Consider the following 25,025-nt stretch of genomic DNA (forward strand, 5'->3'; position numbering starts at 1 on the left):
ATTTGTTAATGAACGTGGGCCATGTTACTTGAATTTAGAAAGATGAGTTTAACAAAAATTCATTTTGGAAGAATTTAGCATTAAAAATGTCCATCTCAAGAAAAATGAAATTAGCTCCAATATTTTTATCGGTCATGCCTTTGACTTTGGGCCTCAATCATATATATAAAAGCTTCGTAGCAAGTCTAGAACTAATTATCTCAGTATATGTGTTTCAAATTCAATATGAAAATTCTCTTTGGAAAAACTTGGAAGATAGGTTCAACAAACTTGAAAGGCAAGTCCTAAACTTGAGATTATATTCCATGTTTCACACTCTTTAATATTGGTTTATGGAGAATTTGAGATTTTTCATAAACAAGAAATGAAATAGTTTGACCAAATTAAACTCTAGACGACATTTGCATTTTGACCTTAAGGAGACCGCAGTTGAAGTTGCAGAGACCAAGCACTTTAATGAAAACCTCATTTTTTTTTATAAATATTTTTCAGAAAATAAATCCATTTTCAAGGGAAGAAAGAAAAAGCAAATCAACCTTACATCAACACCTGCTTAAATTAGAAGATTTTTATTTTTCCTACTCTAGCCTTCATTCAATACTCTAAACAACTAGCTAGTCAATTACAATCTCTGAAAGACCCGGGTGAGAATTCCTTACACAACATGCATGATAAATGGAAATCTCGCACGAGCAATTATCTGCCGCCCTGTGAGGACTTTTCATGATGCCTGCGCCAAGCTGCTTGCACCACATGAGCTGCGAAGGGTTCCAACTGCCCTTTGCCAACACACTTCCAGTTCTTAGTGACAATATTCTTCAAGTCCTCGGCCATTAGAGCAAAGCCTTCAATTGGTCCATGGGTTTTGACGGTTCTTGGAGAAATGGCGAGTTTGGGCAAGGATGGGTTTTTCAACACGAATTCAATAAGTTCTCCACCGAAGAAGTCACCTTTTTCAAGACGCTCAGCGAGTGAAGAGGAGCCACTGATTGCTTCACCATTATTACTAGTTGAATAGCTCCATGCAACACCATCAGTGATGAAGATCGTCGCATCAACTGGGTCTCTCTCCCGAACAATGTAGCTCTGCTCATTGTAGTAGACTGGCCTGAGAGAGTCGCATATCTTTAGCAACAGTTGCTCATCCATATTTTGAAGCGCCGGCACCTAGCTCAAAAAGTAAAACAATCCGCATAAATACTGTCATGAGATCAAATATTGGTAAATTGTGTGATGCACGGAAATTTTTAACAAAATATAATTTTTTTTTTCTCTTTTATTGTCTAAATATGAAATTTAATAATTATGATATTTATTAATAGATATGTATTGTAATTATGTATGGAATTATACATTCTAACTGTAGGTCTTTATTATAATTGTATTTGTATATAGAACTAAATATTCTACCCTTAAAATTTTATTATATTTATATTAAATTGTATATTCTACCATTAAAAGAAATTATAATGTGTCAAAAATTTAAAGGGTAGGTTTAAATATAGAAGGAAAGTTAAATTTAATTGAAATATACATATTAAAATAAATTATAAGGTCTCAAAAGATTACATGACAAAATATTATAAAATAAATCAAACATCATGCATTTTTGGTCAAAAATCTTCGAATTTTTGTTGTTGATTTCTTTTAATGTTATTGCGTAAATTTTTGAAAGCCTAGAATCTTCCATATAATTATCCTAATTTTTTTTATTAATTTAAATTCTATAAATATTCTTCTGTAAAAAAGTTCTATAAATATTCATTTTTAAAAACCCTACATATATATGGGGCTCTTCATTAGGTTAGGTTGTATATATCGTGTTTATATTATGTGTCTCAATATTGTAATTATTACAACATTTTACAACATTTTTTACAAATTATGTTGACCATGTTACTAATGGACCATTACTATTTACTAATGGTAATATGTACATTACCATTAGTAATGCTAATATGTGTGTGTATATATATATATATATATATCACACATAGAGTGAGTCATATACACATAGAGTGTCATATAGTGAAATTATGTTGTACAATTTATTCTAAATATTTAAATAAATCAAAATACTATTTAAATAAAAAAATTAATTAATAAAGTATCAACAAATTTAAAAGAAATTTTCATTATATATTTCAAATCATTTTATATTTATTAGAATCTTTATTCTTTTAATAAAAACATAGCACTACAAAATGTGCATTAATTCATCACTTAAATTACTTTTTTAATTTTTTTGTTAAATTTTAATTATATATTGATAATCTTTTTATGCATGAGTGCTGCATCTGCAGTGATGGTTAAACAATCAGTTGACTAAAACTATAATGCTCTTATTTCTTTCTTCGTTCTTTTTAGAGTGATATCAATAATAGCACTAATCTTGCACAGGTGCAAATTAAATATTATTTAGCAAGTTTATCGTAGCTAATTAACGAACTCACTTTTTTTAGTAGATCTAAGTAGATGTGGCGTTTTACAGAATTGCTTAGTCCTTCAGGGAGCTGACGTAACAGGTTCTCCACATGAACAAGGCTTTTGTTTTTTTTCAAAATCTGCATTGCGTTCTGCATAATCTGTCTTTTCATTTCTCCAGGAAGCCTGTATTTGAACATCCATATTTCTATTGTTCGTTTTTTCTCCTTCATCTCCATCTCCATTCTTTCCTCCTTCTCCTCCCTCTTCTTTTTTGCTTCCTCCGATTTTGAAGAGTCCAGCTGCATGTATAGCTGTTCACTTCTACTAGTAAGTTCAATTTGTCAAATCTTATGGTATTAATTAAGTAGACAAAGAACAAAAAACGAATATTTTACGTGAGTGTATATTCCTTGTAACCGATTCATTGCCGTAAGATTGAGATATATAATCTAATGCACGTTGGTGATCATACTTCTTTTTCAAAGAAAACCTTTGAAGTTTTTTTTTTAAATTTATTTATTTATACTGAGGGTGGAAAGATTTGAGCCTTAAATATATTGAAAACACCAAAATGTGACTAAGTTAAGCCCAGACTTTTGACTAAGTTTCGTATCCTTAATTATAGGTTTAGAATTTGTAATGTTAAATCCAAAGTTTCAAAATCTATTATGACATCCATTCTAGTTTTATATTGAAACAGAAATTTAAGCACTTTTGCAATATATATAGTTGGGTGGAATTATTTGAACTATAAATATTTTTATTAGAAATACCGGTAGGTATTGAGCTCCAAACCTCTTGATTTTTAAAACCTATATTTTGGATATTTATTAATACAAAATTACTCCATATTATATAAATAATAAGCTTCATAGGATCTCCTTTGAAAATTAAATATTAGAGAAATCTAAACACATCAATTGTTAATAAAAAATATATATCAATGGACATTTTTGGTATTTCCAATAAAGACACTAAAGATTCAAATTTCACTTTTCTCGATCATCAAATATTATTAAAAATAAATAATAATAAAAACCTAAATAGAAAGGATAGTGTTTAAAGACACTTAAGATATATGGAGAGTTGAGGTGAGACCATGTGAGGATTTGAATAATAAATATCCCCATTGAAAACACAAGATCATGAGAAGATTTGAACTATAAATATCTTCATTGGAAATATTATGAAGTGTCAATTAAACTTCAAAGCACTTTACTATAGTAAGAATAGTTTGGATAATAGTGAAAAGAAAATTATTTTAATTATAAATAGACATCATAGACTTACAGTACAACAATTTGGCCATTTTAATACATAGCAAGTGTGAGGGGTATCATTCTTTCTACCTAAAAACCAATCTAATGCCCACTCTTGGTTTTAGCCTAAATATTGTTCAGTTCATAATTGTATAACTAGGAAGTAGGAACCCTAAGCCTTTAAAAAAATAGAATTGAGACTAACCTGCAAATTTCCAATGAAATATGTAAACAATAACAAGCCAAAGAGAGAAATGAGAACTGCAAAGCATTTTTCCCAGACATAGTTACTTGTTTCGAGGTTTTGACCAAGAGAACTGCAAAAACGGTGCAACTATAATGTGTTAGATATAATAATCTTAGAAATCAAACCTGCAATAAATAACAAATAAAAAGAAAGAAGAAGAGCATTCTGCAGAGGAGAAACTGCCAAGAGATGCACCAAAAATGCCAGGAGACATAATCAGGGACGTAGCTATGCTTGGACCAGGGAGAGCAATGGCCCCCCTACCCAATGAGAAAAAGCAAAATATAAAATATATAAAGCTTGGTTTTGAATTTTCATGCTCCATTTTTGTTCAATACTTCCAAGCTTTTACAAAAAGTACACTTTCTTTATTCAAATTTTCATTAAATTTTGATTCTTTTTCTAAATGATTTATGAAATTTATCTTAAAGCATTAGCATAGAATAATTACAATTTAAATATTTGATGAAGTTCCCCGAAAAAGCTTGGGATAAACAAACACACACACACACACACACACACATATATATATATATTATTCTAGAGCTACAATATAATAAACATGGAGCTACAATATAATAAGCTTGGATTAAAACATGGTTTTCTTTGGGTTAATCTAGAGCTACAATATGAAGATTTAGGCTATAACAAATTTTTTAAGCATTTGGGTTTGAGTGTATCTTGTCCCCCTCACTCGAAATCCTAGCTCTATTCCTGGACATAATTGTAAGCCATGGATGAGAAGGGTGGCTAGGGAGTAATACATCTAAAATTCTTTTCTTTTTTATATACAGCAAAAATACATCTTTAATTTATCTCAAGTATTTTTGTATGGCAGATTATGTGTGTGTGTAGGGGCAGGGGGGACACTAGGTCCATTGCCTGTGACCCCATCCAAATCCCCCTTATCTTTTGTTTGTTTAGAGTGATTTTTAGGAATGATTGAAAAATGATGGAACAAAAACCGAAGAGAATATTCTATTTTTATTTCTTTATATAATTTGAGGAACTATGCTCACAAGTATTTGAATTTATTTAGATATTTTTTTTATATATTATGTAACATGGGCATAATAGTAAATTCATATAAATTATTTTTTACATATATCCTCTCAATTTTCTTTACAACCAAACAAATGAAATTAATATTTGTTTTTCACCCTTCTTAATTTTTTGTTGATCATTTGTACCAAACATATATGATAAAAAATTTAAATATTTTTTATTCTCTCTCTCTCTCTCTCTCTCTCTCTCTTTTTTATCTTCCCAACCAAACTAAGCTTTAAAGTTCTTTTGAAAATTAGTTTTTTATAATATTTAAAAATATAAAAAAAATATTTTTCCCAAAAAAATCAAAAATGATTTTTTAGAAATAAATTTTAACACCTAATGTAATCAAGAAAAAACAATTATATGTAATTTTAATATTAGAAGATATATTATCACTATGTCACCTAGACAATGTACTGAATTATATATTTTTTCTAACAAAATAATTCTTTTACAATTCAGTATATTTTTTACAATCTTTTGCAAATCAACCCATCATTAAATAATTCTAAGATAGAAAGAATAAATATTCATACTTTTAATTAAACTCAAGAATAAAAATATCATATAGCGTCTTTTAAGAGCAAAATCAATTCATACATAGAATATTTTAAATATTTTGAGTATGTGATCATAATGTTAATACTTTTAAGCTAATATATTTAGATTAATCTTTTCACTTCATATAATAATGACTATATAGTATATATTGATTTTTTATTTGTTTATATTTTTATATTTTTATTTATATGAATATATATATATATATATATATTCAGCTTAAATTGTGAATAAATAAATCATACATAATAGTGAGTATACTGATTCTGGCTAATATGTTTTTATTTTTTTTGAGAAATATTCTGGCTAATACTAGACTCAAAAATATAAATTGATATCTAATACACAATTATAAACTATAACTTATATTTACATTATATTTTCTACTTTAATCGATTTTTTTGTTCAATAGATTAAGCAATCTTTCTCCCCCTAAACCAAAATTTTGGCTCCACGAATGGGCGTGGCAAACTATGGCCTCGTAAGAACAGTTTCTCAAAAAAAAAATAAAATAAAATAAAAGTCTCGTAATAACTTACAAATAATGCAATATGGACATAAATATATTATTAATAAAAATTATTCTGAAATGCTAGTAATATGGAATAGCAGAGTCAATATTATGTGCAAACCTTAGATTTTGTAAGCCCCACCAGAAACAGTGAAAGAATTTTTCTGAGAAATTTTTGGACTGCACTACACCAGACTGAAGGGCTCCAAGAAATATTCCAAAATCAAAGCGCGTTTTATCTGGTGGATTTATTGGGCAAACGTCATTTAGAAATGTGTAATTTCCTAAACTGTGAAGCCTGTCATCACATTTGAAAGAACTTTCGATACATCCTGTATGAATTTCACAGGCTCTGTGCCAGCAAGCAGTCTCCCTTTCAATAGAAAGAAAATACCAAAAGGCTCCCAATACCTAAAAGACCATCGAGACATTGAACATCAATAAACTCTTCATATTTTCCTAATAATCATAATAATAATTCATGAAATTGTACACAGAGAGAAGGATTTATACATGAATTATATAATGTATTTATATTCTATATAATATCTATGTTGGTGGTCATATAATTGACCTAGGACAATAAAGGTATTCTTGATTGAGCTAAAATAACATGTCACTGCTCTAGAAACACAATATATTGACACAACATTTTTATTATAGTTGAGATGTCAGTTTTTGATAGGTCAAAATAAATACTTAAAATATTAGATTAAGACTCTTGATAACTTAAAGACAAAGGTGTTATAAAAATATTATGACATTTTGTTATATTTTTAGATTTTCTCTATCTGAGTAATGATACGTACGTTCACAACATTTTCTTAGCAAATTCTAAATTGTAGACTATTATTAGTGAATTAAAAAGTAATATTAGTAGTAGGCCGATGTTAAAACCAATAAGCAATAACAAACTACTTCCTAAGATTTCCTTGAAATTATTGTAGATATAATATTATTTTATTATTTATGTGAGAATAGGAGTACCCATTTATAATAAATGAAGTATTTCACATTTTATATATATTTCATGTGTTTTTGCAAATGCTTTTGATAAGCTTAAGCATAATACATTCGAAATCTAAAATTAGTACAAAATCAAACTTACATGACTGGAAATGATGTAGAGAAAGAAATTGAATGCCGCTTTAACTCGTTTGGGGGTTTCAGATGATTTGTCGACTCTCTTCTTAGGATCTTTCCAGGATTGGAAGATTTGAATAACTCTTGGCACATATTGGAAGAGAACAAAGAAAGTCAACAACTTTCTTTTATTCAAAGATTTTGAGCCTTCCAGTTGTCGAAAAATAATTAAAATTATCACCTGAACAGATTACGACAAGTATAGAGTCAAGGGATAAAATTTAAATATGCAACAATTTTGAAGAAAACAATGAACTAAATAAAGCACTCCCTTACTTGCGGGAAGGGAAGAATAACGAGAATGTCAATTACGAAGTATGGCCACAGATAAGTCTTCGCTTTTTTCCGAAAATCTTTAACTACCTTTCCCGAGGTCTCGTCTACATGGGTATACTCATCATGAAATTGCAAAATAATATTTATAATGCCAATGATATCGGTAACAGAGCGCAAAATAAGAGATATGGCTCTCAACTTTTTGTCTATCCCAATGCACTTCTTATCTTCATTGATCACAGGAACGTAAAAGAACAAAGGATCCAATGCTACTGCAATCACACACGACACTCCAAATATTATCCTCCATGATTGAAGGAACCAGCGATCACGAATTTTCATTGAGCTGCTTGATCCTAGCACTAGAGGACCTCCATCTTCAGCTTCATTCCTCTCGTCTTGCCTCTCAAGTCTCAACATCATGAATCCTGTGAAATAAAAAATAGCGGACATTGAATTACTAGGGTGGTCTAGGAGTTGTTGCTTGTTTAGTGTTGGCTATTTTGTGCAACTAGTTACACCTGTTCTGACTGTATTCTACTTTTTATGAATGAAATCATCAGTTATCCTTTTTTTTTAAAAAAAAAAACATGGTTCCTTTCAAACTAAACCGTACAAAATGCAAAACATGTTTATAGTGATGATCGATTTAGAAGTAACTAAACTACTATTAACTTAACTTCCGAAAAAAAGATTGGTACAGCAGTGACAATTTTTATTGTAAGGAATAAAACATGTTGTAATGAAATAACAAAACGTATTCATAGATTTGGTTGTAAGTTGAGAATTAACCAAGATGAGAAATCATACCTAAAGCTTCCACCTTTACTTCTTCGCCGATTCCCACTACTATGACTCATGCCTAAAGCTTCTTAATGAGTCAATTTCCAAAATAAAATAATCAACGTCTGAATTATGAATAAACGTGCACCTAATTAACACAAAGTAAATATTTTGATCACTGAAAAGTGAGAAATAGATTAGACAAATTCTATTTTTTAAGTACTGTAAAAAGAAACCTCTTTTGAGTGTGCATATTGAAAAACAGTGATGGAGTTAGAATTTGACTTCAAAAAAATTATAAGTGATATGCACATAAAGGCATGTGCAAACAAGTACTTGAGACCAATTTATATATAAACACTAAAACCTCAAATTTTAATGCCTAAAAACAATATTAAAAATTAGAATAAATTATATATTAATGAAAAAGATAAAGTATTAAAAAAACTTTGAGTTTTGTTTATCTTTTCTTAATTAATTTTGAAATGTAATAATATTTTTCTTTTTCTTTTTTTTCTCTTTTCGATTAAAACCCCTATTTTTTTATTTTTTTTATCAACCACTATTTTCCTTTTGTAAGTTGTAAACCTTAAAAGACATTGATAATATAAGAAAGATTTTCTTTTTAATATAAGTTTGAAATAAAAATAATAATAATAATCTATTAGTTATGATATAAATAAATAAAATAAAATCGTTAAAAACAAAATAAGATAATCAAATTTTAAGATGGGTCAAAGGGGCAAATTTATTAATAAACAAATGTGTATGAAATTTTTGGCGGGAATGCGCCCCCGTCCTTTGAGCCTTGCCCTAAGATTTTTTTTTTATTGGCTGGGCAGAAGCCCAAAAAAAAAAAATCACCATTATAAGTACAGTGCATCAAAAGATCAAGAATGAATATTTTTGTAAAATTACTTATACTATCTCAATCGCAGTATTCAAAACAAGAAAATAATGCTAGATTAATTACTTTAAACATAATTTTATTTATAAATGGATAAAAGAAGAAAAGAGAACTGTCAGGTTGTTCTGGAAATGTTTAATGAAACCAAACAATATATACTTCTAAAGAAGTATCCCCTCACGGAGAAAAAGAATGTGAATTTATATGACAGAAAATCGAACCTGATAAACTATAGTAGCAGGCTTATTTCAAGTCTGACTGAGCAAATTAAAGAGACTAAGCTCGATTTGGAATTTAGTACAAAGCAAAATGTGGAGGAAATTTATAAACAAGGGTAGCCCTCACTGTTCTCACTTCTCATAAATAGTTTCCAGTACTTATGGAACCACTTGCACTAACAACAGTCTATCCTATAGTCTTTCTTTAATAGTATTGTTTCGCTTACCAACCATCGAATTTAAATCTATTGCAAACTAATCTAAGCCAGCTAGCTATAGACATGAATTCACAAATTCCCAGCAAAAAAAAAATGGTAAGAAATATATATATATATATATATATATATATATTTATATATATAAAAGCATATTTTGCAATTTGCTAATTGACTGCAACCTCGACCTCGCAATTGCAAGTGGGAACTCAAGAAAACGAAAAGATGAAAGATAATAAAATAAAACCTCAAGGTTCCTAGTTGACTTTAAAGACTTTATGATATTGAGATTGCATGTGACAAATCCAAGTTCAACTACATTCCACGATCATTTTATTACTAGCTAAAAATAATAAGTATATTTTGCAACTTGCAAATTGATTAATTTTGTTTGTCCGCGAGGTGTGGCAGCAACTGGCAGTTTTAGAAATAACAAAGAATGACAGATAAGTAAACGGAATCACTAGTTTTAACACTATCTTATAATAATTTGGTAAACCATGAATGTTTCACGTGAAATATTATATAACGATTACATAAACTCCAACTCTGTCCGTAACAAGGACATAACATGAGTCTCAAGAACCTTCCTCACGAATCGCGAGTCGCAACGCGGATAAGTCCTTATTTTTTTAGCAATTCTTCTTGTTCGTTCTGGGGGAGGAGGTCTTGCTACCCCATTTAGGCTATCGTAAAATTTTCAAACATTTCATGCAATACAGACGACTTAAAAGGTATTATTTTTACCAGAAGTTCCAAAGACTAAGGTTTGATCGAAGTTTTACTGAGTTTTTGTATATTCATTATCAGATATCAGAATAAATTTCACAAATTTTTATATTATGAAACCTAATTCTTTACCCATCATTTTTTACTAAATTAAACAAGGTTAACCAAGTTTTTTTTTTTTTTTTTTTTTTTTTTTTTTTTTTGAGAAAGAGTAACACCAAGTTAATTTGGCGAATATCTAACCAAAAAAGTGAGATCGCAGAAAATATGATTCCTTATAAAAGAGGACAAAATTTCTTCTTATTTGATTATTTAGAATTTTAGAAGATTTTTTTTTTTTTTTTTTTTTTTTTTTGGGAGCTAAATGATAGAAATTTTATTAAAGAATTGAAAGAAATTGTATTAAAGTATACAATTGTAAGTCTAAACACAGCACGTCCAGACAAGAATACCACACCACAGTATTCAAAGAACAGCAGAGCTCATGAAAGGCAAGACAAGAAAAATACTGCATAACAAGCAAAACTACTTTAGGAGTTTGTTTGTGTCGCTGTTAGTCTCTGGTATACTGCCAACAGCTCAGTGGCTCCATCCAAAATTGCCTCTGGGTGTAACTGAACTTTGTAAAAATAGAATTTGTTCCGTGCCCCAAATCTCAAGTTCCTTCAAATTCAGCTTTTCATCATAAGCTGAAACAATAAGAAAAATTATGGCGACGCATTTGAACATTTTTGTACTCTTGCTTGAACCAGGGCCCAAACGTTTCTAGCAAAAGAGCATTCCCACAGTATATGACAAATAGTCTCTGACTTGAAAATGCGTTGTACATTCTTGGAAAAATAAGTTCATATGTTTTGAAGATAAAATCACTTTGCCGAGCTCTAGGCTTTGAGAGATGGACTTATGTTATGTGTTAATTTAAATTTATTGGCTGTTGAGATTGAATTTGATGCTATCGTTATGCTTGGTTGGGTCTCTAGTAATGATAGTAGTAATTTACTTCATGCCTCCCTTATTATGGATTGCAAAACTCTCATCAACCAAATTCCTCAAGTGGGGATGAAGCACTACCATCATAAAGCCAACAAATGTACAGATGCTTTGGCAAGGATGGGAGCCGGTTCAAACTAAGAACTTTTGTTATTTGATATTCCGTTTGTGGACCTGTTTATGTTATTGTTTTATGACTTTGCTGGCATGTATTATGAGAGACCTTGGTCTCTATATATAGACGTTGTTTAGTTTCTTTATTGATTATCGTTTTCTACAAAAAAAAAAATCAAATCACTTTAATATTATTATTTTCCTGGATATATTTCTCTTTAGAGAGTGATTGTCTTTTTTTTTTTTTTTATCAAGACAGCATGACATTATTTTTTGTGGGATTATAAAATATTAATCCCATTAAAATAACAAAAATAAGGTTGCTGCTATGGTTATTATCCCAACTTACTTAGATCTCAATTTGACATGGCATGACACCACTTAAGCATTAGTAAAGCTTGCTATTATTCAAACTTCTATTATTCAAACTTACAAGCTCAGGCTGCTTCCTACCACACTAAACCACAAAATTTTCTAAATATTATTAAAATGGCGACACCAATTTATTTTGGAATATGCACGTGATTTTCTTAAGGAATTTCATTAAATCTTGATCAACTAAACAAGAGATGTGACCATCTTTTATTTGTGGATAGAATCAATTGCTATTAAAGCCTTATGGTGTGCCCCCAAGTCTTGGGGATATTCAGGGCTCCCAAGTTAGAGTAGCAACCCAAGGGGGAATGGGGTAGATTTCAAACAAAAAAAAAAGCAGTTCCATGTTTTAGTTCATGTCTTAATTGCTTTCCCCATGTGGGAGATTATAGGATCCCATCAAAGCCACATGTCAACCCGAATTTTTTTTTTTTTTCACTTGGCATTAACATACTTTACCACATGTTTATATTCTGAAGGTTTTTTTTTTTTTTTTTTTTGACATTACCTAAGTGACATCATCCAAATGACCTAACAAATCCATTGTTTCTCTTATAAATGAAAACAATAACAAGTGGTGAGCCACATAAAATTCAATAATATTTTAACAATTGTGAAATTGTAAAATATATAAATGTATATATATATATATATATATATATATATATATATTGTGTACATAGCATTGCCCAAAAGAAAACCTCAAGAGTACAAATCTGAAGGAGAAATCCTACCAAAAAAAAGACTTTGATCCTGACATTCATATCCTCCTAAAACCCTAGTTCTCCTCATAATTAATCACCATCATCTTTACCACATAATAGAAAAATCACCATAAGAAATAGCTACCACCAGCAATTACAACAATCGACTACAGCATCAACGTTGCAACTACAACAACAACAGACCCTACAACCACAAGTAAGTGCAATCACATTAATCCATGCAAAATTCTTATCTATTTTGCAAGAAAAAAAATTTTTTTTTCTATTTTACACACCCACTTTTACAAAACACCTACATTAATTTATCTATTCTATCATCTATTTTATTTAAATAATAATATTTCTTTAATTTTTCATTAGATCAAACAAACCACTACCCACATGGCCCCACCCACCTTTTTGTTTCTTTGTTGTGAGAAGAAGACAGATGAGAGAGCAATATGACGGGGAGAAAAAAAAGAATAAAAAAATCATTTGTTCATGCATGAACAGTAATCGTGCCTATATGCATGGTAACTATTCATTTGCAAAGCAATTTTGTATATTTGCACATTTTTATAAATACTGATGTGGTGTAGGTGCTTTTTGAGTTAAAATGTGCAAAATTGAGCACTTTTTATATTTTGTAAATTTTTGCAACCACTGATGTAGTTGCTCTAGCCCCTTAAAGCCCTTCTTCATATCATCTCCATCACTGCATATATATATATATATATATATATATATATATATATATATATACACAGATTCACACAAAAAGCACACAACCACATACACAACTCACGACATTGATTTCACGCACATAAACACAAAAGCTCACACAACCTTTATCTACACCCACACAAGCATACACTTCGATATGCATTGGCACGCTTACACATACTCATCAATGCACAGAACTAGCCCACTTAGATCACACCCAAATTAATCAAGCATGTCCATCATCATGATTTCCAACACAGACCATCCATGATTGGGGCCACTCAAAAATCAGAGCTAAGGAACCTTAACCGAAACCTGCCCTCAACCCCTGTTGCCATTGTCCAACCTAAGGCCCAAAACCAGTTAGTCCAATAAACCTAAATGTCTCTTAAGTGTTAAGTCCACTTCAATGCCCACCAACTTGGGCCAACAATGAAGCCTGCATCTAAATCTCAAACAGAACCCTGAAGGCTGAAGCTTATCCAACCCAAATTCATAGAATTAATTTAAGCCCAAGAAGTAGATAATACAAACCCAAGCCCATTTTAGATTCAAGTCCAACTCCAATGTAACCCAGATCAGACTAGGCCTATTTCTGGTGGGCTACTTCACATATTCACAAAATTAGTCAACCTATTAATTAAACGTACATTAAACAAAAAGTGAACCAAAATGCAATGCAATCTATACCAAAGATGAAAGATGCATGAGTACGATTAGAGAAATGCATAAGCACGTGAGAAAACAGATAATGAAAAAACATGTTGAAATTTTTGTAAATGATGCCTTAAGATGTTATTTCATGTGAAAAACTTAACTAAGGCAGTTCTTCACTTTTATCACTAATCTATGCATATGGATCTATGGATATGCAAGATGTGTTCTTGAAAATCAAAATTACTAGATCTACTATCCTAATACTTGAAATACTGTTTTGATGTAATGCATGAATATGTGAATACATGATGATGACTCAAATAACATGGAAAACCAAATCTATTAACATTCTAAAACAAAGAGACAATCAATCAAATGACATGTTATAATCATCAAAAGAAATTTCTACCTAAATATTTTTATTTTTATTTTTTTATATCCTTTTAGATATTATGAATATCCATACTTGAGAACTACATAAATGAAATCATATTCAAATAAGATTAACTCTAATTAACTAATAAGGACAACATTTTACCTATGCATGCACTGTTCGATACATAAGTGAGTGCTAAATCCTCAAAATTATTCATTACTAATCTCTTGACCACAAATTTAATCACCATCCCTTCTTCTTCCTTTGGACTCCTTTAGTCATCAAGCTCCTTATTCTCTTCAAATTCAGGAACACAACTTATGAAATTGGCAAAGTAGACATGATTTTGGTCGAATGCTTTCATCCATTGAATATGACAATATACCGATTGTTCTATTTATAAAACAACTCAAGTGTGGTGGATTTTAGGGATTTCTAAGTGATTTGTGTGTTATTTAACAAATTTTTATGCTATGAAAATATAGATGCGATGATGAAAATTTGTGGGTTTTAGTGGTAGTAAGGTTTCTTTTACTAGAACACTAAATAACTGAATGATAGATCACCAAAACTAGATCCCTTTTTCATGATTCCCCTATTTATAGGGGGAGGTCCTTTCAGTGTTTTAGGGATCGGTGCTATTTTTAGTCCTAAAAGAAATTAACATTTATACCAAAAACAATCAGAAACAAACACACTTAAGGTATTGTTTTTCTGATTTTATTTTGAATTTTTATTTATTTTAGAAGATAAAACAAGGTTTTCAACTTTTTTTTTATTTATATATTTCCAATATATATATATATATATATATATATATATATAACTATTAAGACAATAACATTATTCAACAAGGTAAAATAATCTTTTAAATAATTCAATAAATTGAAGTATTTACTTCTTGGGATTATCTTGTACTTGCATAGCTATCATAATTCAAAATTTGGACCAATAGAATTTAATTTCTTTATTAAATTTCAATTTTTTTTTAAAAAAAAGGGGGCCAATAAAAAATAATTAGAATATGCATGCCTATGGTAATTAAAACTATTTCTTGTCCAATCAAAATTGTTTTCTCATAATACCTGGGCCCTATTTCTAACTCAAAAGGTTTTTTTGCCCTTAAATCAATAATGACCTTATGTGATGATAATTTTAATGTCAAGGTGAATTATGTAATTTGCACCTATGTGAGATTATTATTTTTCCCTTAGAACTAAAATGTTGAAAAATGTGCATTTTTAGGATTGCAAGGTGTCCATAGCTCTTTTGTTTCAACTCATAATAATAATAAAAAAAAAAAAAAAAAAATGAAGCTTTAAAAGGCTCTTACAAACAATATTCAAAGCAATTAAAACAAATATTTTGTCCCCATTCCGGGGTTATTGCCTAATGTGTTCATCATCTAATTTCAAAAAACTAGCAACTCTATCACTAGCGAACTAGCTTTTCAACAACAACATCAGGAACTTCTGAATTTTTATTCTAAAAGCAGCTTAACCAGCATGATAGCTAGTTTTTGTTTTCTGAAGCCGACTGGGAAGGCTTTTCATTCTTCTTTTCAGGATGGCTGCGGCGGCGCCATGCGGCTTGTAAAGCAGAAGCTGCTTCGGTTTTCCATTTGGAAACTACAGTCTTCAAATCGTTGGCCATTAGAGCAAAGCCTTCAACTTTTGCATGGGTTTTGACAGTTTTTGTAGAGATTGGGAGCTTGGATAGGTCAAGTGATGTGGGGGAGTCGTTCAAAGCCCAATCTAGAAGATCTTGTCCATAAAAATGACCTTTTTCAATGCACTGAGCCCCTGAGGAGACAGTACCCTCACCATTACTGGTTGCGAAGCTCCATATAATGCCTTGCGTGACAAAAATCGCTGCATCAAGTGGTTCTCCCTCCCGAACAATATAGCTGTGCTCATTGTAGTACACTGGCTTGAGATAGTCACATATCATTTGCAACAGTTGGTTTTTTTTACCAAGCATTGGCACCTGCTTACAAACAACAGAGAAAAAACCAATTGAAAGAAGAAATTCTTAATTTCCAGAAGTAAAACAATTAACTCTGACATGTTTAGACATGGCAAAATAGATCAAAATCAAATTATATCAAATTGTGTTATTATATACGATAATAAAATTATCAAAATCAATTTCTTTTTTCCATATCTTATTATTTATATTGATGAACATCTACATTTTCCTAATTTTTATTATAATCTATCATTTTTTTATTAATGTATTAAGTTTTTTTTTTTTTTTTTTTTTTGGATTAGCAAATCTTGATGACATATATGATGTGTTTGTGCATATTAGACTTTAAATAAGTAAAAATAAAATCAGTTAAAATTATACTAATATGAGAACATAAATAAATTTTTTTTGTTGTTTTACTATAAATATTTGAAACTTAATTGATTGGTTTTGATAATATATTATGAAACTAATAACATAAGTATGTTACTAAATTGATATATAGTAAATTAAGTAAATAATTTAATATAATACATTAATTTTTTCTAATTTTTTATTAAATATGTAACATACATGCATGAACATCTATTTAAAAAAAATTATTCCCCTTTTTTGAAACATTAAACCAAATAAAACACATACATATTTTGTATCCTATATATTTCATCCAGTATATTAATCACTTTTATCGTATTGCTTATCCTATTTGTATGTTGTTCCAAATATTTTCAATATTTTTCACATTTCTTCCAAAATTTTATTTTTGTTTATAAAAAAAAACACCTTCAATCAAATTGCATTTTGAATCTATCTAAAAAATGTAAAAAAAGGAAGACTCACTTTCTTTAGAAGAGGCTCACAAAGATGGTGCTTAATCTTCCTTTTGAGTTCTATGGGAAGATGAAGAAGTGGCTTCTCTGCATCAATATCTTTCTTTTCTTCTAGTATGTGTGGAATGTTGTGCATGATCTCGTATTCTAGACCAGGTGGGAGCTCGTTTCTATGAATCCACAACTTTACATCCAGTTCTTTAGATTTCAACTTTTGTATAATCTCCTCCGACCTTTGAGTTGCTAATTGCATATATGTCTGTTATATAACAAATTCAGTTTGTCAAATCCTATTGATAAATTACTATTTGTCCTAAATATTTAAGTTGATACAAAATAATGAATTTAATTGTACATATAATCAATATTCTAATACCCAACAGTATTTATGAGAATCGTAAAAAAGAATAGTTTTGTGACCTCGTACCATATATCTCATGCACATCGAGCTGCATATTTAACCCTAAAACCCATTTTGATCTCGCAATCTAACACAGAAACCATCTCTACTGCTAGCTCACACACATAATTATGTATAAATAAGGACATTAATCTTAAAAATAAAATAATAATAAAAAGACGTTGAGCGCCAACCTGCAAATTTCCAATGAAATACAAAATCAACAGAAAGCCGAAGATTGAAATCGAAACAGCGAAGCAATTTTCCCAGATATAAGTACTTGTTTGAAGGTTTTGACCAAGAGAACTGCAAAAATTGGAGCAAATATAATGTATGAGATGGTAATATCAGAAATTATAGATATAATATGGTCAAAGTAAAAAACTAATAATAATAATTTAAAAAAAAATTAAAACGATCATTACGTGGTAAAAGTTTAGACTAGAGCTGTACATCGGCCTTAAGAAAAGCAAATAGAGACCAAGATCACAAGCCTAAAACACGAAGATAATACTACAAAAACCATCACTTAAAATGAGAATGCTACAAATTATTTTACCGAAATCCATGTTTGAGCTAGCTGTGATTGAGCTTAAATTATATATAATATGTTATGTGTGTATGTATCAAATAACTTTTTGCCATGAATTTGATTACAATATTGCACACTAACACACATACACACGTAGAACTCCTAGAATGCAATTATTTCTTGTTTTATTTTTTCTCATTAAAAATATAGCATAATAAAAGGAAGGTATATATTAAAGATACAACAAATTTTATTACATAACTTTTACAGGCTGATATGTCAATGAATGTAATTGGCTGGTGTCAACAACTTAATAAATGAATGTCAAAAAGTGATGTAGTTTTGTAAAAAAAAAAAAAAAAAAATTCCAACAGCATTCTAAAGAACAAATGTGACCCTACACAAGGAAAATTTACCATGTATCTCGTCTCACATGAGAGTGGACCCTAGATGAATGTAATAGTACCTCCTACACTAATGACGGAACATGACTAGCACAATGACTGGTCCACATGAAGAGGGGGAACCATGGTTTTTGAAAATTTTTAAATTCCACCAATCACCAAAAAAATAATACGTTATCCTCCAAATCTATTTCACAGTTACTAATCAGTTTTAGAAAATACCTAAACAAATTAAGTTCCATACTTATAAGTAAAGAATGATTGAAGCTGAGTCTATGACAGTTGTATACAATTTATTTATATATCTATGGGACAGAAGTTAACCATGACCTCCCAAACATAAGTTTCTTCTCAGCCATTGGATATATAGGCAATGCAAAAAAGTGTGGCATTGGGCATTACATGAAAGTATGTTTTATTATAAGGATAAAGTTTGGTTTCAAACTTTGTTGTAGCCAATAGCTATAACATTTACTAAAACAATTAGCATGATTTTATATTTTGAAAATCTAATCATTGAATTATATGTTCTTTATATTCTTAAAAAATATGTCAAATTTAAACTTATTTTTTATTAATAATTTTAGACTACAAAGATTTGAAATTTAAACATTTGATTAATGACACAACTACTAATCTTTGATTTTTTTAGAAATTTTGTAAGCATAGAGGATATAAGAAGAAAATATAATCTAATGGTAGATTTCTCAAAATTTATACCCAATAAAAAAATATTGAGTTGAATTATAGCCCTTAAATACAACTAAGTTGGTAGCTAAACTTTATACTTAAACTATTTTTTTTAAACATCTTTTTGTCATGGAATCTAGAATTTTCTGAACAAACTTCGTTACAAAAGCTCTTTTTGACAAAGAATGTACATGTTCGAGTTTTCCAATAGCATGATGTGATCATATATATGACAAACACTGATAAAAAAAATAGCATAATATGGAATGTCAAAGAGTTAAATATGTGCAAACCTCAAATTTCGCAGGCCCCACCAGAAACAGTATGCAAACTTTTTAGGAATATCATTGGATGCCACGGTACCAGATTTAATGGCATCAATGAATATTCCAAAATTAAAAGGAGTTGCAGCATTTGGTGTCTCTACTGAGCAATAATCATTTAAAAATGTTTGATTTCCTACACTATAACGACAGTTAAATGAACTTTGATTGCATCCAATATGATTTCTACAGGCTATGTGCCAGCAAGCTGTCTCTCGTTCGATAGAAAAGAAATACCAGAAGGCACCCAGCACCTAAAAAATCACGGAGTCAATAAAAGATTAGATTTTATTTTAGTAGAAGAATAAAAGATTAGTTGATTGTGCAAATTTTCTAGCAAAAAGTAGAGTAAAATTATTTAAAAAATTATTTCCACCAATATATAAAGTTGATTTTTTTTTTTTTTAAGCCCAAAGTTGAAATTATTTACTACACATGACATTCCTCTCACATAAAAATAGACTTATCATACGCAAATAAAATTTAGTTTACGTAATTTCTCCGAAAAAAGTAAGGAAAAATGCTAGAGGCATAAAGCTCTAACTCTTGATAGATCACTAGACTAGCCATACAGGCATACTAAACAATTATGTGGAAGGATATACAATGAAATTGAAAATCCAACTTACATGACTGGCAAGGATATATAGAAAGAAATTGAAAGCAGCTTTCACCCATACAATTCTGGAAAGGTTGTTGTCAGTGCTGATAAGTTTCCTCCATGATAGGTAGATTCGTAGAACTCTTGGCACATATTGGAAAAGAACAACAGCATTCAGGAACTTCCTTTTATTCAAGAATCCTGAGCCCCTCATTTCCGAAAAAATAATGGGCACTACCACCTACACAAATGACAATGAGTATCGTGAGCTTTACCTTTTTCTTTCTTTTTTGATAATTTGATACCTATTAGAGACATTAGTCATTTAGGTAGTGCCAACTAACTAATCTACAAGGCTCTTGGCTTGTGAGCTCTACTTAGGTAAGTCATTATCTTTTATATCATTATTTATAGATAGTTATAATAATTATTTACAAGCACAAGTTTACAATGGGAAAAACCTTCTTAAACCAAAACTTGTAAAAAAATTATTATTTCAAATCTAATCTAAATTTGTTTAGATTACTTGTGTTTAAGAAATCTAAACCCACTCATTTTTAAGGTTCAAGATTTTATAAGCCCTTTAATAAAAATATTATATTTGTGGGTTCTAGTTAGCTTAACTAATAAAAAATTTTGTTCTCAAATAAAATATTTGAGGTTCAATCTCCCCTTATACAAAAAACCAATTAGTAATGCAATGTTAGCTATTTACTACAATTAAGTAAGAGTAAGAGGCCAAAAGTTTTGTAGTCAACTATTTGGCACCTTCTAGTGTTTCCAAATAAAACATCTAGGGTTCAAATTCCCCACCTACCCAACTAGTTGACACCTCCCAGTGTTTCCATCTCCTAGAGTTCAAATCCCCCCTTTCCAACTAAAAATAAAAATAAAATAAAAAAAGGAGAAAAAGGGAAAACCATTTAAGGCAAGGAATCAAAAATTTTGAAGTAAAGATGCTTGCATGAAATATAGATTTAATCCTTCTTGCAGTTGAGCTTGGAAAAAAAATACACACATTTTAGAAACAATAAAGTCTCCCTTACCTGTGGGATGGGAAGAATAGCAAGAATGTCGATTAGGTAGTAGGACAACAAGTACCTCTTTGCTATTCGCCAAGCATCTGTAACTAACACAGTTCGTCCAAGTTTCAGAGGAGCCTCATCTATAGAAGGGCAAAGAAATTGCAAAATGATATTCATGACATAAACCATATCGGTGACTGATCGCAAACAAATAGCTGCAATTTTTAATTTATCATCCAATGCTAGGCACTTGTTTTCTTCATTGATCACGGGAAGATAAAAGAACAGAGGATCCACTGATACTGCAATTGTACAAGAAACAACAAACATCATATTCCACATTTGCAGGTACTTATTCTCTAGTTTAAGATTCTGAAGAATTGTCTTTCTCATTGTTCCTTGTTTCCCTGGATCAACTCCATCATTCATGAGAACTTGCCTCTCATTATCATGATTCCTGAACAGAACAAACAAACAAACAAAGAATCAATCTTGAAACAAAAAATAGACACATCAATCTGAAAGAAGAATCATCAAATGCGCCATTGAAGTTCTAGATAGAATACCCCAAAACAGGATTTTTTTTTCCTTTCATTCTTTTTCATGCATTTAAAAAACTATTAAAGAAAAATATTAAAGTTATCATCAATTTTATTATAAAAAACTTATAAAAACTAGCGCGATAATTACTGTGATTAGTATCACATCAACAATTTCATAAATAAATTTCTAATTTTTTGTGTTTTAGAGTTGATATATTACTTTCTAAAAATTATGTAATGAATAAAATATGTAGTACATAGCATCACTCAACTAGAAAATACCTTGACACTCATATGATAAACTTTTCTATAAGAAAAAATAAAAAGACGCTCATGTGATAAACAATTAAATATGATTACCTATCCACACAATAACTAATGCTCTAATTCTAATATAGGAAACATAGTACTACCCATATATATAGCACATAGCACATCTTACAAGCGTGTAATGTCATACAACACAGAGAACAAATAATAATGTTTAGCTCATGCAGTTGACCTAACCCATCTCATTTTTAAAATTAAATTATTGTATTGAAAAAGGAAACACTACCCATATTATCTTTTCTAGAAACAATTAAACTTAAGACAATTATGTGTTGAAATTTGATTGGGGAATCTAGTGTACTATACCAAGGAACTATACCTCAGTTCTATCCTCATTACATTTGCTCATAGTTCCAGGAAAAATCATACATTTAAAATTTTAATGACCAAGAACTATGCAACGGATCCAACCTGTTTCTTATATTGATGCATTACAATAAGTAGTGCCAAAATTTGGCAATAATAATTGAAAAAAAAAAAAAAATAGTGCAGGATATTTAATGTTTATTTGCTTATCACATACACTTTATACACTACATTTTGTATATGAGCACGTGATTCTTTTAAGGGAGGAAAGAAAAAAAAAAAGCATGTCAATCTCTACATAGTTGGTTCCTTTCAGGCTTTCAGCCGTATAATTGTTTTACATCCAACCGTGTCCATACTTTTTTACATAATGTGGAAAGTGTAGACATCTTGAAAAAATGTGGATATTGTGTGAAGTAGTATACACCAAAGAATGTGAAACAATAACCTTCCATGTATGCTTATAATGGCATTAATCAAAACAATTTATAGTAACTACATAGTGAACAGCAAAGGATTGGAACCTAACCTCACACCATTTTCTTTCCGATGCCCACGGAGGCTCATAACTTAAAGCTTCTCAAAGATACAATGTCAGAAAATAAAGAATCAACCTCCAAACTAAACAATATATCTATAAATATATAACATGGGATTGAAACTAATGAACTTGACTTGCAGCCATTTCACAGGCTTTTCAAAGGATTTTAAGAGTGTGCAAATGCATATGCAAGTTATAAACAAGGGGTACTCTTGCTGTTCTCATTAAATTATTTCTAGTTATTGAATCATTGCCAACAGTCAACCCTCAAGTCTTTCTTTGAATAATTTTTCACTTTTTCTTTGTCTTATCAATCATTGCTCATCCATGAATTATCAGTATGATCAAATGGACCAATAACAAAGTGACAAAAAGTAAAAAATAAACACATCATCACCAAGTCAGAAATACAAAGTGTCAAATCTACAAACCCAAATACATGTCACATCATTTTTTGCCAAATAGCATAATTTTAGAAATAATGTAGGAAAAAAGCACAGGGCCAAAAGTTATTTAGTTATGTAACATCTTTTTGGAACTCGAGTTTCCAAGCATTATGCCAATCTAATTAAACATAATTCTTTTGCTCAAAAAATTAAACATAATTCTAATAACTTTGGTCAGATGCTATTTAGCAAATTTTTCCTAAAATTATGCAATTTAGCAAATTTTTCCTAGAAGTGTTTGTTATATACACACTGTTTTACACATTCGTACACACATGCCACGAGTAATTCTTAAGTGTTTCTAGAACACAGATAATGATGCTCTCTTCTCTCACCACTTATTAAATTCATAATGGAGCCACCATGTGAGAAGAGGAAACATTATTTCTCCTAACTCCGAAAGTACCTCCGAGAGTACCTAAGAATGCACTGACGTGTAAAATAGTGTGTAATACCATTTACCCTTGGCTGTTAAAATCTTCACTAGCCACCGCCGGCCTCCACAGCTCCACCGTCAGGTTCATCACCGTCGAACGATCGCTGCCTCTCGACGGAGCAATGCGAGCTCACGTTTCGAAGTTCCACTCCCATCTCTTTCAGAACTCTTAATCTAACGCTGTAGTTGCAAACAAAACTTACATTATAAATTACAAGATTTGACAATTTCCTAGCCTCTTGCAAAATTACTCAAAATCAATGCTTTAGACTATTACAATGGCAGATCAAGAACAACAAAGCAAAAGAATGATATATGAACTCTAATTTGTGAGTATCGAGGGAGGAGATGAAGTAAATGGACCGATCTGGACCGAAAGGAACCAGTACCAGATCTGAAGGATACAAGAGAAAGATCCAAATAAGTGAAGAGAGAGATAGGCTGAAGAGCGAACCTTTCACCGGCGATTGCTTTGGCGGCGGCGGCGATTGATCTTGCTGGTGATGAAGAATTGGAATTGTTTGGTTACATGAGTAATGTGAGAAAAAAGCAAAAGGCCAAAAAATAAAAAAATAAAAAAAAATTGTTATAAGCTCGTTATTTTGCTTAAATTCTCTATCGCTATTCTTTGTGGTTCTCACATTATTTTTTTTGTTTCAATTTTATTTCAAATAATATAATTTTAGCTTTTTAAAAATAAGTTTTTTTTTTTTGGTAATCTTTTTAAAAATAAGTTAGCATTTAGATTTTTGTTTCACATTATTCAAATAAGTTACTTAAAATAAACAATTCTCAAATAAGCTTAATTATTTTACTAAAAATGTGATAAAATATACTTATATTTAAATAAATGAAAAAAATGTGAGATTTTAACTGAAGGGTAAAAAATAAAAATTGAACAAATAAATTCACACTTATCTAGTTTTTTATTGAAAAAATTTTGCAAGTGTGTTAAAACATACTTGTACCTTAAAAAAAATTTAAAAGTAAGAAAAAGTTGAAAAATTAAAGTTTTAAAAAGCTATATAAGAATTAAAAGCTAAAAATTAAAACTTGAGTCCGTTTGAGATTTGTTTATTTTACTGAAATTGAAACTTTTTACTGAAAGTATTGTAAATAAAGATAAAATTTAGTTGAAATAGTACTATAAGACACATGAGTAGTACCAAAAAGTGTAGTAGAACTCATGAATAGTAGCAAAAATAAGTTAAATAGTAAAATAAGCTGCCAAATATAATCAATCCAAACACAACATCAAGCGTACGTTTGACTCCAAATTAAAAAGTCAGCTTATATTACTACTTATCTTATTTTTACTACTATTCATGACCTCACTACACTTTTTGATACTATTTATAGATCTCACTATACTATTTCAATTAACTT

At 29.9% G+C, this 25,025-nt stretch overlaps 2 protein-coding genes across 5 annotated transcripts; both read right to left on the reverse strand.

The window, feature by feature from the left end:
* Window positions 1-538: 538 nt before the first annotated feature.
* Window positions 539-7,897, reverse strand: LOC126700701 (cyclic nucleotide-gated ion channel 1-like). Its single transcript, XM_050398903.1, has 6 exons — window positions 7,475-7,897; window positions 7,164-7,379; window positions 6,177-6,466; window positions 3,892-4,003; window positions 2,454-2,738; window positions 539-1,167 (listed from the first exon to the last, which is right to left on the reverse strand). The coding sequence occupies exons 1-6, from the start codon at window positions 7,895-7,897 to the stop codon at window positions 697-699; spliced, it is 1,797 nt and encodes a 598-aa protein (XP_050254860.1). The 3' UTR covers window positions 539-696.
* Window positions 7,898-15,571: 7,674 nt separating this feature from the next.
* Window positions 15,572-24,223, reverse strand: LOC126698714 (cyclic nucleotide-gated ion channel 1-like). 4 transcript variants are annotated; one of them, XM_050396109.1, is made up of 8 exons: window positions 24,094-24,223; window positions 23,666-23,819; window positions 21,060-21,495; window positions 20,042-20,254; window positions 19,383-19,666; window positions 17,658-17,769; window positions 17,074-17,322; window positions 15,572-16,251 (listed from the first exon to the last, which is right to left on the reverse strand). In XM_050396109.1, the coding sequence occupies exons 2-8, from the start codon at window positions 23,725-23,727 to the stop codon at window positions 15,778-15,780; spliced, it is 1,830 nt and encodes a 609-aa protein (XP_050252066.1). In that variant the 5' UTR covers window positions 23,728-23,819; window positions 24,094-24,223; the 3' UTR covers window positions 15,572-15,777. The 4 variants fall into 4 exon arrangements, with proteins under 4 accessions (XP_050252066.1, XP_050252068.1, XP_050252069.1 ...); XM_050396111.1 differs by lacking the exon at window positions 24,094-24,223 and adding an exon at window positions 22,746-22,792 and having other exon boundaries at window positions 23,666-23,812; XM_050396112.1 differs by lacking the exon at window positions 24,094-24,223 and having other exon boundaries at window positions 23,659-23,804.
* Between the last annotated feature and the right edge of the window lie 802 nt (window positions 24,224-25,025).

Source organism: Quercus robur, chromosome 9, assembly GCF_932294415.1.
Source record: "Quercus robur chromosome 9, dhQueRobu3.1, whole genome shotgun sequence".
Taxonomy (NCBI): domain Eukaryota; kingdom Viridiplantae; phylum Streptophyta; class Magnoliopsida; order Fagales; family Fagaceae; genus Quercus; species Quercus robur.